Genomic DNA, 15853 nt, shown 5'->3' on the forward strand with positions numbered 1-15853 from the left:
ATGTGCATTTTTCAAAAGTGTCTCTAATGGATAAACTACTTTATATTTATTTTAAAGTAAAATGTGCTATTAATAAAGATAATATAAAAAAATAATGTTAATTTAAAAATAACTAACTTCTTTATTGAGATGTATGATTCAATTAAAAATGTATTATATTTTTGAAGGAAGTGAGCATAACTTATGTTAACAAGTCATATTTAGACTAACAATACTAGTCATATTTAGACTAACAATACTGGACATGTCATCATAAAATAAAACATAAAATTGAATAAAAAAATGAAAACATAAAATTGTTGGTTTTTCTTTCTCGCTTGTCACATGTAAATCTTAGATTTTATCATTCTAGCTATATTTTTCTTCTATTTAATTTCAATGCCACTTTAGGCCGACAATTTAATTAAATACATATCAATGTGGAGGCTCTCGCCATCTGGGAAGAAATCTTGGTCATTTCTAGTGTCTTTGATCATCCAACAAACCTGCTCAACTTTGCCAAATTCTTTTCACACCTCAAATTTTTATGTTTAATGATTTCCAATTTCTTCTTGCTCAACAATATATTGCTGTTGAAGGCAAAATATCATTGTGTACATCTCAATTTGATAACTATCATTTGATATATGTGTAATTTTTGGCCTTCCACAGAATTATTATTTTGAAATCAATTAACATCATATTTTGTCATGAATTATATATATTGGAATATTATAAATTCAAGATTTAGAGAATTTCTGCCTTTTTTATATTAGAAATTAGATGACTCCAAAAGAAATGTCAACATCAACAAAAAAATCTACATCTACAGGTTGAGAGTCCATATATAAAATAAGATTACATCTTAATTTTGACAATAATAGTTGGGTTAGGTGGATCGAGACTCAACCACACCAAATAGTTATCTTAAATTTGAGCCTTGTGAATAATAATAAATCTTATTGAAAGAGGTTGTTTTCCCCCCTTGATTATGACTTGCTCTGAATTCATATTATTAGTATCTCCAGCATATACCATGCACATGGTTTATTAAAAAAAAACATACATCTTAATTTGAATGATGATAAATTAAGTAGATTAGGCATTGACATATGAAAAAATCAGAGCCAGCTTCCTCCAAAAGAATTAATCACAAATAAGGATCAATACAAAATATATTGTTGATGCAAAATATATTGTTGTTAAAATAAAGATATAATTTATTTTTTTAAATGAAATTTGTTGTTAATCCTTATCTATAATAATTTTTTTTGGAAGGGAACTGAATTTGATTCTCCCTTTATATATTTTTGGGTGGAAAGAATATTAACGTTAATGATGACAAAAAAAAAAAAACACTCAACTCAAATGAGAATATGGCACTAATCTTTTCATTATGAAGATTGAAGAGGATTCAGATGACCAAGTGCCCCGCTAGGCCACTAAAGCTGTCTCTGCTTTTGACCGCATTAACATGTCCTGTGCGCAATCAGAAAGCTTTTCGGTGGCAAAGCTAATCCAAAATCAAACATTATTTTTTCCCAAAGAAAAAATCTATATATTTATATATGATGTAAGTATATTTTGACAAATCAAATTATTTCTGAATTGTCTCGTTTTTATTTATAAATCATGTTCCATAAGCTTTTTACTTTCTTATTTATAAGTAATATCTTTTGCAGAATCTATAAACAAATTAATAATTTTTCCAATAGAACCCTTGATATGAATATTATTGATTTATTACGGTGGAAAGAGTGATAAGAGAGACGACCAAGATTGTGTCAGAATTTATTACATTTAAGGATATTTGTGGAAGGATTGGATAATTTTAAAAACATTAATTAATTTTAAATAACTTATTTATGACTTGTAAATAGAAATAATGAATATATGATTTAGCAAAAGCACACTTTCTGTCCTTTAATTTTATTCAATATTTATATTTAATTTTTTATTTTTTATAAAGTGTCCTTTAACCTTAATATAGTTAATTTTATTAATAAAAAAATGATAACATTACAAATTTTCAATGTTGAAAAAGGATTGTTATATGATGATTTTTTAAATCCAATTATTTATATTTTTAAAATTAATCTCAATACGTTAGCATTTAATAACATTTTATTAGCATTTTACAATGCAACATTGATATTTTTCTATCACTAAAATTAATGATACTAAGATTAAATGACTGATTTTATTTTTTTACAAAATTAAAAGGGTAGATTAAAATACTATGCAGAGTTAGATGATGGCTAAGGATATATATATATATATATTTTTTTTTTTTCCATAATTTATTTTCCAAACGTTATGCAATCCGCACTAGTTTCAAATAACAAACCTGCTTTCACACACACATGTGCGTGAGAAATAATTTAATATACGCACACATTTTCAGGTCAGCATAAGATAAACAATAAATCAATTAAACTAACGATAATTTTAAACTTACTATTAACTGATATAATTACATTAGGAACGTCAGCTAAAAAAAATTTTACACTAAGAATGTTTGTTCCGCTTGCAAACAGAAAGATGAAAGGCCATAATTTAGACCAAATAGAATAGAAGTATTAAATCCGGCGTTAATAAACAAACCCTTAAAATAGTGCCTTTCAAATTCAGCCCAAAGACTTAATTCTGATCACGACTGAAAATGCTTTGAAATTGTGCAGGATATTCTTGCAATTAAAGAATCATGTAAAGATGTTTATTTCTCCTTGATATCCCATCAAGGTAATGAAGCTAGTAACTTTTTAATAGTGATGGGTTTTAAAAAAATATGTTCGATGTGATATCTTTTTTACATATAGTCACTTGTCTAGAAGCTATTACTGTACTTTTTTTTTTTGGCTTATGCTAGTTTCTCTAAAATTAAGGAAGCAGTGTGTCAGGTCTCATATCGAAGAGATTTGAAGAGGATTTGATTATATAAGTAAGTGCATTATATGTCCTAATAGGTTAACCTTTTAGAAAGAGAATAATAGCTAAATAATGAAGTGATATTAAAGCCAGACTCGAGTTTGCTTGGTCAATGGACCTCTTTGGTGGGCCGTCCATGATGGGGGCGTCATAGGTTAGTTGGGGGAGCTATCAGGTCTTATATTGGAGGGATTCGGAAAGGGTCATAGATATAAACAGGTGTACTGCACGTCTTAAAGGATTAATCTTTTAGAAAGAGAGTAATGATCTATTGACGATCCTAAAATATTCTACACATTTTTAAAGGTTAGTAAAAACAATCTTGTAAATATCTAAATATTTATTGTAGATATTTTTATAAAATACTCTAGAGAATGAATGTAAATTATAGAATTGGATTGATCTCCACTATCCATTAAAAAAATAAGAAAACTCTAAAATAAGAGAAAAGTTTATAAATACCTCATCACCCCTCATTTGTAAGTAACAACAAGAAAACCAAACAAAATTCTAAACTTTTAAGTTGTCTCATTCAAGCTCTCTTCTCTTGTGTGTTTAAGTTTTATAATTTTTTTGCCTACATTTTAAAGGTTCGGCTAACTTAACAAAAATTAAAAGGTTGATCATGTTAATGTTAATATGGTTCAAAGACAAAGGAGTTCGAAGACTGTGACAAGTGGCTAATATGCTGTTTTGATTTTATACTTGAGCTATATTGATATTATTTCTGATTTGTTATTTTGCTTTTATTTTATTTTGTGAGTTGTGTGTTGTATTGTATTTTAGGTTTTTTCTTTGTTTTTACCACCTTCCGCCATTAAAGATTGTAATATATTTTTTTTTAGTGATTGATAAAATTGATTCTAGAAAAAAATTTACACTAAAAAGAAAAAAAAGATTCATCCCAGTTTGTCTTCGTTCCTTGAAAGTGAAACGGAAAGAGTAAAAATCCGGACCGGCCCAGAGAGGCAGACCACCAGACGGAGGAATAGTAGCGGAGCTGATCCCGTACAATGCTTTGGCAAGCTTGACATCTATTTATCTCTATTAAGTTGGTGACTTAGTCTGATTCTTTCTTCCTCTTTTTTCTTCTTTCTTTCTGTCTCACGCCACTTAACGATTCCCTTCTTATCGATTGCTCATATCAAATGGCCTCTTGGCAGATGATTTCTTCACCGTTTTCGCACTCGAGACGGGGGAGGAGAGTGGACCAAGGTCCCTGACCGAAACTGAGGGGTCATAAGACTTGCTTTATTAGTTAGTTATTTTCCACCTTCGTCCACTTTTAGGTAGCATTTCCATACATATTGTTAATGTTATAGCTTTTTCTTTTTTCCCTTCCTCCAACGCTTTCTTGTGAGTTTGAAAAAGGGGATTGAAGTTGATTGGTGAACCGGTGAATTTGTTGCGCTGAATGTCTTGTGTACCTTGATTCATGCCTGCATGTTGTTTGAGAAAAGGCTTGAATATCATGATAGATGTTCCCGACTGTACACCAAGTGTTTGATGAAATGCTTGAAAGAAAAAGAGAACCATGATTGAAACAGAGTGGCCAACCATTATAATTGCAACCTTACCTTGACTTCAATTTATATAACTTGGAACCTCCTTATTGGCATGCAAGTATGAGGGAGATGTTCTTCAAGCTTTATTAGGATTACTAGATAAAGTCAAGCTATGTTGTCTCTTTTTGCATGTTTATTTATCCGTTCACACTCTTCCCCATATCTATCAACGTAAGTATTTCTCTGACAATACCCTGAAGGTTTCGTCTTTTTTATGGCACAGGCTGCTTCAGTACCATATGAGTCTATCAGGAATGATGATTGGAACAATAAAGCACTATAAACTTTTTTTTCATTTCCGTCCTCTTCTGAAGCAATGTCATTCAATTCACTCAGCGCTACCATCACGAATGCTGGAGCAGGTTGTCAGAGCTGAAGTAGAAGCCAAAAACTATGAGAAAATTCCTAATCTTCTCATTTCTTCAGAGCCCTGTCCAAGTCCCAATCCTTTTTCTTTCTTTTCTTCAGTTCCCCAAAACACGAGAGTGCAAATCATTGATGAAATGTTGCAATCATTCATACCCCTTAGACCTCGTTCTAAGCTTCAGACAGCTTATTCATATCTTCTTTCCTATACTCTTGAAAGCCCCAATTCCCTCCCTCTTGCTCTTGCCGTTCTACAACGGACTCTTCGTTCTGGTTGCATTCCTGTTCCTCAAACCCATGTTCTCCTCACATCTGCTTGGTTGAACAAACGACAGCAATGTCATTCTGTTTCTAACATTTTACTTCAGATGCAATCAATCAGATATCAACCTGACTGCAAGACCTGTAATTATCTACTATCATCGCTTTGTGCTGTTGATCAGTGGATGGAGGCGGTTAAAGTCCTGAAAGGCATGAGTGGAGCAGGATGCTTTCCTGATCAAGAAAGTTACAATATTGTGATTGGAGCAATATGCCGAGTAAGAAGGACCACTGAGGCACTGGACTTGATGAAGCAAATGGTGGGTAAATGTGGATTGACCCCAGGACCGGGATCACTAATGAAATTGTTGGCAGCATTACGGGCAAATAGGGAGATATGGAAAACAGTTGAGATGATTGAGTTCCTGGAGAATGAGGGTTACACTGTTGGATTTGAGAGTTATGAGATGGTGATTGAAGGTTGCTTGGAGAAAGCCGAGTACCTTTTGGCTGGAAAGGTTGCAATGAGGATGACCGAAAGAGGTTTTATACCATATATCAAGGTCAGGCATAAGATAATTGAAGGTTTGGCTAGTATTGGTGAGTGGAAGATAGCTTGTGCTGTGAGGCAAAGATTTGCATCACTTGGATCTTAGCAGCTAAATTGTTAATGGGGTGGGCTAGGCTAAAATATTATTGCCTAAGAGGGTAAGTTCATGTTGCAGAGACTTCAGCATCTACATTTTATTGTCCTTTTTCCCCAGTTAAACACCCCTCTGTAAGATGATCATAAACTTTGACGTAGAGAAAGTGCAGTACTGGGGTCTTATAAAATATGTTGGGGAAGGTTTTGAACGCGAAAATAGAGTGAGAATAATATATTGCACAAATGGGAGTTATTTGGGCAGGATTTGAATTCTGAAAATGAATCAAGAAGTGTTAACTCAACTAGTTATAGTCAGCTCCAATTACCAAAGGCTTGGTGATTCTCGGTGTGGCAAGCATCTTGGAAGCAATGTAAGTTCCAAATTTTTGTCCACCAAACAGAAGTAAATGAACATAAGGTCTGACTTTGGTGCAAGCATTAAATTGGCAGTAACACTATTTGTTGTCATGAGAATATGCAGAAGTTGTTAGAACGTTGAGAAATTTGGATTACAACCAGTTAGTGCACTCAAGTAATCGATAAAAAGTTTTGGTTCACTTATGAAATCAGTCAGTTGGTCAAATTAGCTTGAATTCTTCTTTTCCTTCCATCAGATGAATGTGGCAACTGAAGTGACAATTAAAATTGTGCATATAAAATATTGAAATGATAAAACAATACTATTAACTAAATTTAAATATTACTAATTCTAAATTGACATACTTGAGAAATCGTTTTTAAATTGAGAAATACAAATTTCTCGTAATCAAAATTTAAATAATATTTAGTGATTTTCAATTCTCATATTATATTGTTATTAAGATTTAAATGTTAGAATAGTGAATAATAGTAACCAGATACTTTATTCTTGAGAGTATTGTGAAGAAAAAGCATTGAAGGTGATTTAATTACGTATAATTTATTTCTCTTATACTTTTTTTTCTTTTTTCCCAGCCTCTTATATATTTATATATTGAAATTGTTCTCTATTTCAGCCTTTTGTTTTTACCTTCTATAATTAGTCTTTTAAATTTATCAAAACAAGTTAGGTTGTTTTGGGGGAAAACAAAATTTTAATGAAATTCAATCATTTTTTATATAGACTATTTTTGAGAATTAATTTTAACAACTTTTTCAGACCCATGGTAATTTTCAAGGCGTATGTATATTAAGAAATAAAAAAGAGAAAAAAGTGGTCACTAGAACAATTAAAAGAAAAAGAGAGAGAGAGAGAGAGTATTATTAGTTAGTTTTCTGTTTCTCCTCCTCCGTCTTGTCATGATCTCGTGGTTCCCTCCTTTGTAATCCTGAGGGGATACATATTTACACAATGCGTCGTTCATAGTTTTGGATAGACAATAATTGTTCATTTCTCTTCCATCTTTCATGCTCACATACAAATAGGAAGGCAGCTATCTATCTTTCTGGGTTCTGTTGGATTTTGCGGGCTGTGTTTGTGCTAACATCTTTGGAAGAGGGAAAAAGTATTTCCATGGCACAATTACCACCCAAGATCCCTCACGCGGTGCTATGTGTGAATGATTTCTCTGCTTCTTCCCAACAGAAGATGCCTTCTGTGGCAAGTTTCTCGCTGGATGTTGCTGCTTCCAACAAGGACCCTTTCTGGGCGGATGAATTCCATGACTTCTCATCAGCAAGACGCCAGGCCCACCGCCGGTCGGTGAGCGATTCCATTACCTTCGTCGAGGCTCCTGTGTTGCTGGACGATTGTCATGTTAATTCTAGGAATGTCCGACCCAGGTTTGAGGCTGAGAATGAGTTTGACAGATTTGATGATGAGAAATTCATGTCCATGTTCAATAATGACTTATCTGGGGTTGCCATGCCTCTAACCTTTTCCTCTTCAAAAACACCGAGCCCATCTGATCATAACAGCATTAATGACGAGAAAGAAATCACGAACCAACTCCAACAACACCAGAACCTGCACGAGCAGAACGAAGATCAGCAGCAGCAATTGAAAAATGAATCCAATGAGGTCGATAATCATATAAGCAAATGGCAGGAAATACAACCTAATGATACGTTAGCAACTTCCTCTGACAAGATCACTGATCCCAAGAGGGTCAAGAGGTAATTAATCATGCATTTATAATAGGCAGTCTGCTTTTTGGAATGATTTTGTTATCATTTCAATTTCATGGGGAGCAGTGTTTTGCATCATTATATTATTTCCGAATTCAGATAATATATCTCATCCGTCCCTAATTCTGGTTTTGCTTCAGAATCTTGGCAAATAGGCAATCTGCACAAAGATCACGAGTGAGGAAGCTGCAATATATAAATGAGCTGGAACGTAGTGTAACTTCCTTACAGGTGCAATTGACTACAATATTCTTTTTGTTTTTTTCATGACCACAATATTCTTATTTTAGTTATTTTTATGTGGCATGGTTTGATGTTTGGCTTTTCTCATTCTGTCAAAAATTGAAGGCCGAAGTATCAGTGCTGTCTCCAAGGGTTGCATTTTTAGATCATCAACGCTTGCTTCTAAATGTAGACAATGGTGCTCTAAAGCAACGAATTGCCGCCCTCACTCAAGACAAGATCTTTAAAGATGGTATTTATTTTCACTCACTGATTTTATTTATGCTATTTAATTATTTAATGGCTAAGAAATTGAATGCATATGCAGTTAAGAGCTAGAGTTTCTGGTAATTTATATAGCCAACCATGCTCTTCAGAATGAAGCTGAATGGATCATTCATGTATGATGAATCTAAATGTTTTTGTCCCTTTCGATAAGCTCGAAAGACAGCATCTGAGCATGCTATATTTTACACACACACACACAGAGAGAGGAACAGTGATCAGCGCAATGAATGCGTCGGAAAGATTGGAGCAAGAAACATGGTTACAAGGTTGAGTATGCGAGGATGAGTAAAAGATTTTAGGTCGACTAAGTGTTATGTTCATGAAAACAGGACAGAGCTGGAATGACAAATAGAAAAGAACGGAATGAACCGATAAATAATTGTACAACAAGCTCCTTGGAGTTAGGTTGGTTTTGTAATATGGATAAAGAATCAATCATAAGCAAATTTTAGTAAAATAGTTAAAAATTTGATGAGATTTTTAATTTTTAAATACTCGTAATCACATCATTTAATTAAAATAAAAGAAGTGCATAGTTTAGCAAGACTCAATTGTTATGTAATTGCAATTTTTAAGTAACTCCTCTACATATTGTGTTGTTAAAAAACTTGATAACAAAATCTCATCGAAGTTGAAATGGCTCAACCAAACAGCTTCTTACATTCTAATGATGGATGTGCAGCTCTTCAAGATTCACTTAAGAGGGAGTTAGAGAGGCTTAGGCAAGTGTATCACCAACAAAACCTCAAGAACATGGACTATGTTGCAGGTTCAGCTTCCCCCTCACCAAATCCCCAATGCCATGGTCTGACTGAAAAGGAACAACTTCTCAACGTTTGAACATACTTACCCATAGTAATGTACTAATGATCACGTAGCCAGTTTATGTATGATACTGTTATTCTTGTTACTGTATAGAAAAAACTTCCTAGTCTTGGATTAGAACGGAGAAAGGGGTCGGGGAAAGAAGAATAGGAGGGGATAAATTCTTAGATATTGAGTCTACTAACTGACAGTACAATGCACTAATGGTAAACTATTATTTCCTTGCAATAGCTGGTTGTATGGTATAGAGGAATTTCTCATTCATTAAAGGGAGGGGAGGAGAAGGAGAAGAAGCGATGAATATCCTCCTCTTTTACTCTCTTTTGTTTATAGTACTACTTTGTGTTTGGAATCACGTTGGGGTGGGCTCAATACCATGTTTTGGCAAAAGTAACTCAAAAGATGCTTCTGCCAAAACCACGTTTTGGCTTCTGCTAACATAATTCCAAATATGCACTGAACATTATATTGGGTGGTGTCAAAGATTTAGACAGTAAGACTTCTTCTCAGCCATTTGATAAATGAAGTTAGAGGAAAAATGAGTGAAAATAGGGCACATCCAATGTGGTAAGGCCACTGTTGGTACTCTTCTGCTGCTACGAAACAGAGCAGTGATGTAATGTGTTTACTTTAAAGAATGGGACCACTAAAACTGTGCATGAGTGTAATGCAGAGAAACTTGTGTTACCGCAAGTTGGAAGAAACTGGAATGTTTACCTAGAAATGCAAAGGAGATGGTATCTTATTGTATTGCAATATTGTTGATCATTGTCTTTGATTCCTCCCCCACCTCCTTTTTATTTTGGCGTTTTGCAATTGAAGTGGAAACAAAGAATGGTGCGCTTGTTTGTCCACACCCCCCCCAAAAAAAAAAAAAAAAAAAAAGAATAATGGACTTGTGTTGGAAGTTAGAACTTGGAATGCATGAGAGGAAGGTATTGTGAAGTCTTGGGGTTGGAATCCTCTGGAGTTGATGTGCTTTATAACTGCCATGGTTGGATGTAATTATCTAGTCTTCGATATATATTCACAGATCATCAACTGGGTGCCTGATGTCTGTTAATTTACCTTTTGTGGTTCAATTAATTTTTAAATATGTTCGCTATCATTTTTTACCAACACTGTTCCTCTATCATCTCATAATACTTTCACACGCAATAATAACCATTATAATCACATTAAGGTTAATTTCGGTAGTTAATTGTTCCATGTAAGCATATTTTATTTATACATCAAACAAATTTATAGTTTTTATGCCTTTTATTGTAACATTCTTAGGACGTGTTCTTTTAAAAAACATTAGTTACAATTAAATAGTGCTAAAAAAGTACCCTACTGTTTATTTTGGTGATCAAGCCGTTGTCATCCGTGACACGATTTGACGATTCCTAACTAAAAAGACACTTGTGATCAATCTTATAAATTGCGCTTTTAGAGAAGATTTGATTGAAGACGTGAGGCCATTTGGATCTGGGAAGATTATTTTTGATAAAGATTTATCACACCATAATTTTTGTAATTATTATCAAGTAATTTCTGTTTCCACATTTTGAAATGAAACTGCAATATTCAATTTTCGTCATGAAAACTAATTTTCTTTTATTTTAATTTTTTCCATCAAAACGAACTATGAACTACGTCTCATGCATGCCACACAAATTCAGAGACTTTGCAAGACAAAATCCAAAGAACATGTTTCAATGGAGCAACCTCGATCAATTCCTCATAATTACTGATAATCTTTACCCACACGTTTGGATCCCATGCTCATCACTCTTAATCTTATCACTAATTCTCACACTAAACATTAATGAAACACCACAGTCGAAGCAACATGAATTTTAAACCTTCCTGCATGAGGAACTGAACTACACACACACATACAAAATAAACAGAAACACAGGGTGCATTCTTCATCACTGGATAATTCTCATGATACCATATGATAACGAGGAAGGAGTAACTTGACTGAGTTTCCCCTTACCAAGAGGGTAAATATAAATCATGGTAAAATTATGTATGGTAACTCTCAGCTGGTATTAGTACATCAACATGCTTTTTATCACAATTAATAGACATACGATTCCAATTTGCTGTATTGCATCTGATAAAGGAAGGCTAGCATCAACTTCTGTTGGATCTTATACACTAGAATAAACCTCACGGTGGAGAAATTTACATATAATCAAGCCTTGAAAATATTTGAACTTGCATAACATCAATCGCCTCTAATATAATATGTCAAGAATTTACAAAAAGAATAAAAGAAAAGGAGAAACAATTGATGTGAAGTTTAAACTCTCAGAATTTGCAGAGCACCAGGTCAAAGTTCTTATTTATGGTAAAAGTCAAAACTAAGGAAAGCAGGATCAGTTGATGACAAATGCCATGCAAGGCCTGACGCAGACAGCATTCCTAGAAATCCATCCCAACCTATTCCAAAAACAAAATATTTAAACACACACACACACTCTATAAAATAATAGAACAGATTCTATGCTGATCTTATGAAGTAAAGTGCATGATAAATAACTAAGGGAAATCAGAAGAATAAAGAAAAAGCATTTGACTCAAATGATGCTACTATGCACTCGAAATAATAGATATAACTCGGATAAAGTTAAGTTCTCAAAGTGAGAAGGGAAAGACCATTGCAACAGCATGCAATCTGAAACGGTGCTGGAGGAACCCTAGTGATTAAGTAAACAAATTTAGATACCATCAACTATTTGAGATTACTGTAAAACAAGTTAAAGAACCATCAACATGACATATTAAATCATCCAGCACACCCTTTACCCCAAAAAAAAAAAAAAGTTCAGTACACCAAGCATGGACGATGCAGATGTTCCCACGTGTCCTAGTCAATAGTTGCATCAGTTTGTTCTTCTACATTAGTATCATTAGGTCAAAAATAGATGAGACACATAAAATAGGTTCAACATGCATCAAGCAAACAGATTTCCCATGTCGCCAGACAAAATGAACAATAATTGATGATATTGAACCATATGCATGTATGATAAAATATTGCGGCTGAATGAACATTCAGAAATGACCATAGCTTGCGATCCAGGTCACAGAATCACATGCAAGAAAATTCTGCAGTTTAAGGAACCAGCTTAAATAGTAAACTTTGTACACTATGAACAAAAGGATGTTCATTGGACTTTAAACATGAGTTGCTTCTACATGACATGAACAGAAAAAGTAAATCTCACTAAGCTGTTTGTTCTTCACTTGTAGCACATTCCGGAGTATGTGAAACCTTGCGTTTTGCATTCAATTCATTCAAATCTTTTACTTGATCTTCAATAGTCAGCAACCTATTACGCAGCAACTGAAATCCATTCAGATGATCTTCAAGTTTAGTAATCCAGCCTCCTTCAAAATCTCTCAATTTCTTTTCAATCGTCAATCGCTTCATCCTTTGTTCTTCTTCTTGCTTTAGACGTTCTTTTTCCAGTTCCATCACACTTAGAACAAGACCCCCAGACGCAGGTACATCCTTGTAAAGGGGCTCATCAGCTTCTGGACATCGAGCTCTATATTCAGCAAAAGCCTTCTGTGTTTCCTTTAAGGCCTTTCTGTAACCCTCCAAGAGGTTTGACATCATATAGAGCTCCTTTTCTAGCCGATATACCTCCATCTGTCTCTTCTGACTCTCATCCATATTTGCCTTGTGCAAATTATCAATCATGCTATCACGCTTCTGCAGCTCATTCAGCAAGACTTGCTGGTTCATGTTTAAATCATCACAAGACTGTTCTTTTGATGCATACATCATTCTAGCTTTTCCAATCCAATGTTCTATTTGCTCCATGCACATCTCAAAGTCAACTGGTTTTGCATTCCATGGGCTGTCACTTCTAAGCCGCTTGTTACTGCCATTTAGAGAATGATGAGAGTTATTATTATCCTGGCCAATATCTCTTTTGTGACCATTATTAAAAAGGGATGCCCCAGATATCATTTGAGCATCTTCTCTAGAAGAAAGAAAATCTCCCATAGAATTGTCACGAAGTTCAATCCCAGAATTAAACTCCATTGCTTGCATGAGACTCCCTGAAGGCATCCCCTCCAAAGGTATACACTTTGATGGTAGATGGAAACCTCCATCATGTTCATCTTCTTCAGCCTCTTCCTCCTCCTCCTCATCTTCTTCTCCCTCATCTTCTCCCCCTTCTTGACCTTCTTCCTCTTCTTTCTTTGACTCACCATCCAAACTATTCACATCACTGAAATTACATTGACGCAAAAAGGGCTCACCCACATTGTTCTTCCTATCCAAAAGCCATTGCCCATGTTGCTCTTCCTTAAGATCCTCAATATCCATGACACCTAAATTGTTCTTCCTATCCAAAAGCCATTGCCTGGGTTCTTTTTCCTTAAACTCCTCAATGTTCACGATGTGTTCACCTACATCCTGCTCCTTTTCTACTTCAACTTTTTCAAAATTGTCTTGCCCAAGACTCAGTTCAATGTTGTGTTCCTCCAACTCTTGCACTCGTCCACTATTAACTTCACCCATTCTCAAATCACCACTCCCATCATCAGCTCCACCCATTTTGGAATCACCACTCCCCTCCTCAGCTCCACCCACTTTGGAATCACCACTTCCATCCTCAACTCCACCCATTTTCACATCACCGTTGCCATCCTCAACACCACCCATTTTCACATCACCGTTGCCATCCTCAACTCCACCCATTTTCACATCACCACTCCCATCCTCAAGTCCACCCATTTTCCTATCACCACTCCCATCCTCAACTCCACCCATTTTCATATCACCACTCCCATCACCAACTCCATCCAACTTCGTATCATCACTCCCATCCTCAACTCCATCCATTTTTGAATCACCAGCACCATCCTCAACTCCGCTCAAGTTTGAATTACCACCACCATCCTCAACTCTGCATGATTTTGAATCGTCCACACCATCCTCAACTCCACCCAGTTTCAAATCAACGCCCCCATCCTCAACGCCACCCAGTTTCAAATCAACGCTCTCATCCTCAACTCCACCCATTTTTGAATCACCACTCCCATCCTCAACTCCACCCATTTTTGAATCACCAGCGCCATCATCATCTTCTTCCTCTTCCTCTTCCTCATCTTTCGCCTCCGTCTCCACCTTAGGCTCTTCTCTCAGGAACTCCTCCCGCTGTACCTTAATCAACTGTTGCAAATGTGATGCATAGTAACAATTCACCAACTGTGGGGTTTTCAATTCTTTTTCAACCATCTGCCATATCAATCCTGCCCAATCAACCTTCTCCAAGTGCCCGTCCTTCATCGTCTTAATAAAGGCCAAAACCTCAGTAGGCATAATATAGGTATCCTCATGCAAAAGCATCCAATTTGACACGACTTCCTCAATAAAAGATATAGATTCTGCCAAGTCTAGCGTCTCCAAAACATCATCTGTAACGACAGTCTTCCTCACTGGCAACTTCAAAGCACGGCCCAGGTCAGCCCGGTTCACCATAATCCTCATCCCATTCACATAACTGGAACGAGAAGAAGGGGTGTAACCGGCTATCAATTGCGCCACAAGATCGCTCCGAATACTTCTATCCAACTCAATATGAACAAAATCCCACAGCCCAAGTCGCCGCAGGAGCGTTTCATGGCTCGCAAAGTCAAGAGTTTTTGCTGGTATAAACGGTACGGGTTTTAGAGTTTCAACGAGTACCTGAAACTTCTCCCGGATCTTCTTTTCTTGAGCATTCCGCTTGTGCCCCATTCTCTTCCGCTTCGGACCTCGACGACTAGTGGCGTCGGCAACAGCAACGTTGATATCGGCATTCCGAGGAGAGAGAGCCGAAGAGGCGTCGACGTCGTCCACGTTTTGAGTATCAGTCTGGCCTTCCACGAGAGAATCCCGTGGATTTTCAGATTCTCGAACAATTTCCTGAGGATTATTCGCATCCTGTTGGGAAGGATGTTCAGGATCTTGATCATCCAAGATTAGGGTTTTGGAAGATTGAGAATCAAAATGTGGGCTTTTTTGGTCTTCGCATTGTGGATCCTCGACCAAGCTAGGATTTTGGGAGGGCGACGTATCGTCAGCAATCTGAGGATTTGGACTGCTCATTGTATGTCAGTACTGGCAGCAGCGACTTCGGACTCCAAAGCGTCCAAATGAGTTTAGGGTCCGATAGGAGAGAAAACACCGGTCAGCTCAAAATACTGATCGGAGAAGAAATGAGAACCCAAAGACAACTTTTCCCGTGTTGCTGGGACCCACTAACCGCATGTCATTGGTCTTTGCCCAAAACATTGAACCTTGCCCTCTCTCTTTTCTCCACCTATTTCTATTTTATTTCCTCCATTTTATAAGAAAGAAACATATTGATAAAAAAAACTCATCAAATATAAAACAATAAATAAAATATGTCATAAATATTATAAGGATAATAGATGTCCATCTTCATCACCTCTTCATCTTCATCTTTTTTTATAAAACTTTCACCATCATAAGAGTTGATTGTCTTTCCATGAAACTCCCACCATCATGAGAGTTAATTACCATTTATTTGCTTTTATCATTTGTGTAATCTTTGATGTGTAAAACTATGCTATAAATAGAGCATGTGATTTGTATTGAAGGATACAATGATCTATAAGAAATTCTCTCATTCTCTTGTCTCTATTTCTT

At 35.6% G+C, this 15853-nt stretch overlaps 3 protein-coding genes across 7 annotated transcripts; 2 read left to right on the forward strand and 1 right to left on the reverse strand.

The window, feature by feature from the left end:
- Nucleotides 1–3835: 3835 nt before the first annotated feature.
- On the forward strand, nt 3836–5868 carry LOC129313714 (pentatricopeptide repeat-containing protein At1g06270). 3 transcript variants are annotated; one of them, XM_054957035.1, is made up of 3 exons: nt 3836–3958; nt 4071–4196; nt 4696–5868. In XM_054957035.1, the coding sequence occupies exon 3, from the start codon at nt 4712–4714 to the stop codon at nt 5753–5755; it is 1044 nt and encodes a 347-aa protein (XP_054813010.1). In that variant the 5' UTR covers nt 3836–3958; nt 4071–4196; nt 4696–4711; the 3' UTR covers nt 5756–5868. The 3 variants fall into 3 exon arrangements, with proteins under 3 accessions (XP_054813010.1, XP_054813011.1, XP_054813012.1); XM_054957036.1 differs by having other exon boundaries at nt 4071–4164; XM_054957037.1 differs by lacking the exon at nt 4071–4196 and having other exon boundaries at nt 3845–3958.
- LOC129313713 (basic leucine zipper 61-like) lies at nt 5673–10221 on the forward strand. 2 transcript variants are annotated; one of them, XM_054957033.1, is made up of 5 exons: nt 5673–5807; nt 7150–7839; nt 7992–8082; nt 8200–8326; nt 9044–10221. In XM_054957033.1, the coding sequence occupies exons 1-5, from the start codon at nt 5770–5772 to the stop codon at nt 9199–9201; spliced, it is 1104 nt and encodes a 367-aa protein (XP_054813008.1). In that variant the 5' UTR covers nt 5673–5769; the 3' UTR covers nt 9202–10221. The 2 variants fall into 2 exon arrangements, with proteins under 2 accessions (XP_054813008.1, XP_054813009.1); XM_054957034.1 differs by lacking the exon at nt 5673–5807 and adding an exon at nt 5975–6116 and having other exon boundaries at nt 9044–10220.
- A 1134-nt stretch (nt 10222–11355) lies between these two features.
- LOC129313574 (uncharacterized) lies at nt 11356–15407 on the reverse strand. Of its 2 annotated transcripts, XM_054956813.1 has the most exons (2): nt 12408–15407; nt 11356–11619 (listed from the first exon to the last, which is right to left on the reverse strand). In XM_054956813.1, coding segments are annotated over exons 1-2 (2883 nt in total). In that variant the 5' UTR covers nt 15290–15407; the 3' UTR covers nt 11356–11618. The 2 variants fall into 2 exon arrangements, with proteins under 2 accessions (XP_054812788.1, XP_054812787.1); XM_054956812.1 differs by lacking the exon at nt 11356–11619 and having other exon boundaries at nt 12170–15405.
- Nucleotides 15408–15853: the final 446 nt, after the last annotated feature.

Source organism: Prosopis cineraria, unplaced genomic scaffold, assembly GCF_029017545.1.
Source record: "Prosopis cineraria cultivar Desert tree isolate PC_DT_omini unplaced genomic scaffold, ASM2901754v1 PC6, whole genome shotgun sequence".
Classification (NCBI taxonomy): domain Eukaryota; kingdom Viridiplantae; phylum Streptophyta; class Magnoliopsida; order Fabales; family Fabaceae; genus Prosopis; species Prosopis cineraria.

Excerpts from the sequence above, each read along its gene's own strand:
- LOC129313713 (XM_054957033.1), top strand. The coding sequence starts at position 5,770 with ATGGGGTGGGCTAGGCTAAAATATTATTGCCTAAGAGG. Across the intron at positions 8,083-8,199 it reads GTAGTGTAACTTCCTTACAG|GCCGAAGTATCAGTGCTGTC; the intron begins GTGCAATTGACT and ends CAAAAATTGAAG. Across the intron at positions 8,327-9,043 it reads AGACAAGATCTTTAAAGATG|CTCTTCAAGATTCACTTAAG; the intron begins GTATTTATTTTC and ends ATGGATGTGCAG.
- LOC129313714 (XM_054957035.1), top strand. The coding sequence starts at position 4,712 with ATGAGTCTATCAGGAATGATGATTGGAACAATAAAGCACTATAAACTT.
- LOC129313574 (XM_054956813.1), bottom strand. The coding sequence starts at position 15,289 with ATGAGCAGTCCAAATCCTCAGATTGCTGACGATACGTCGCCCTCCCAA.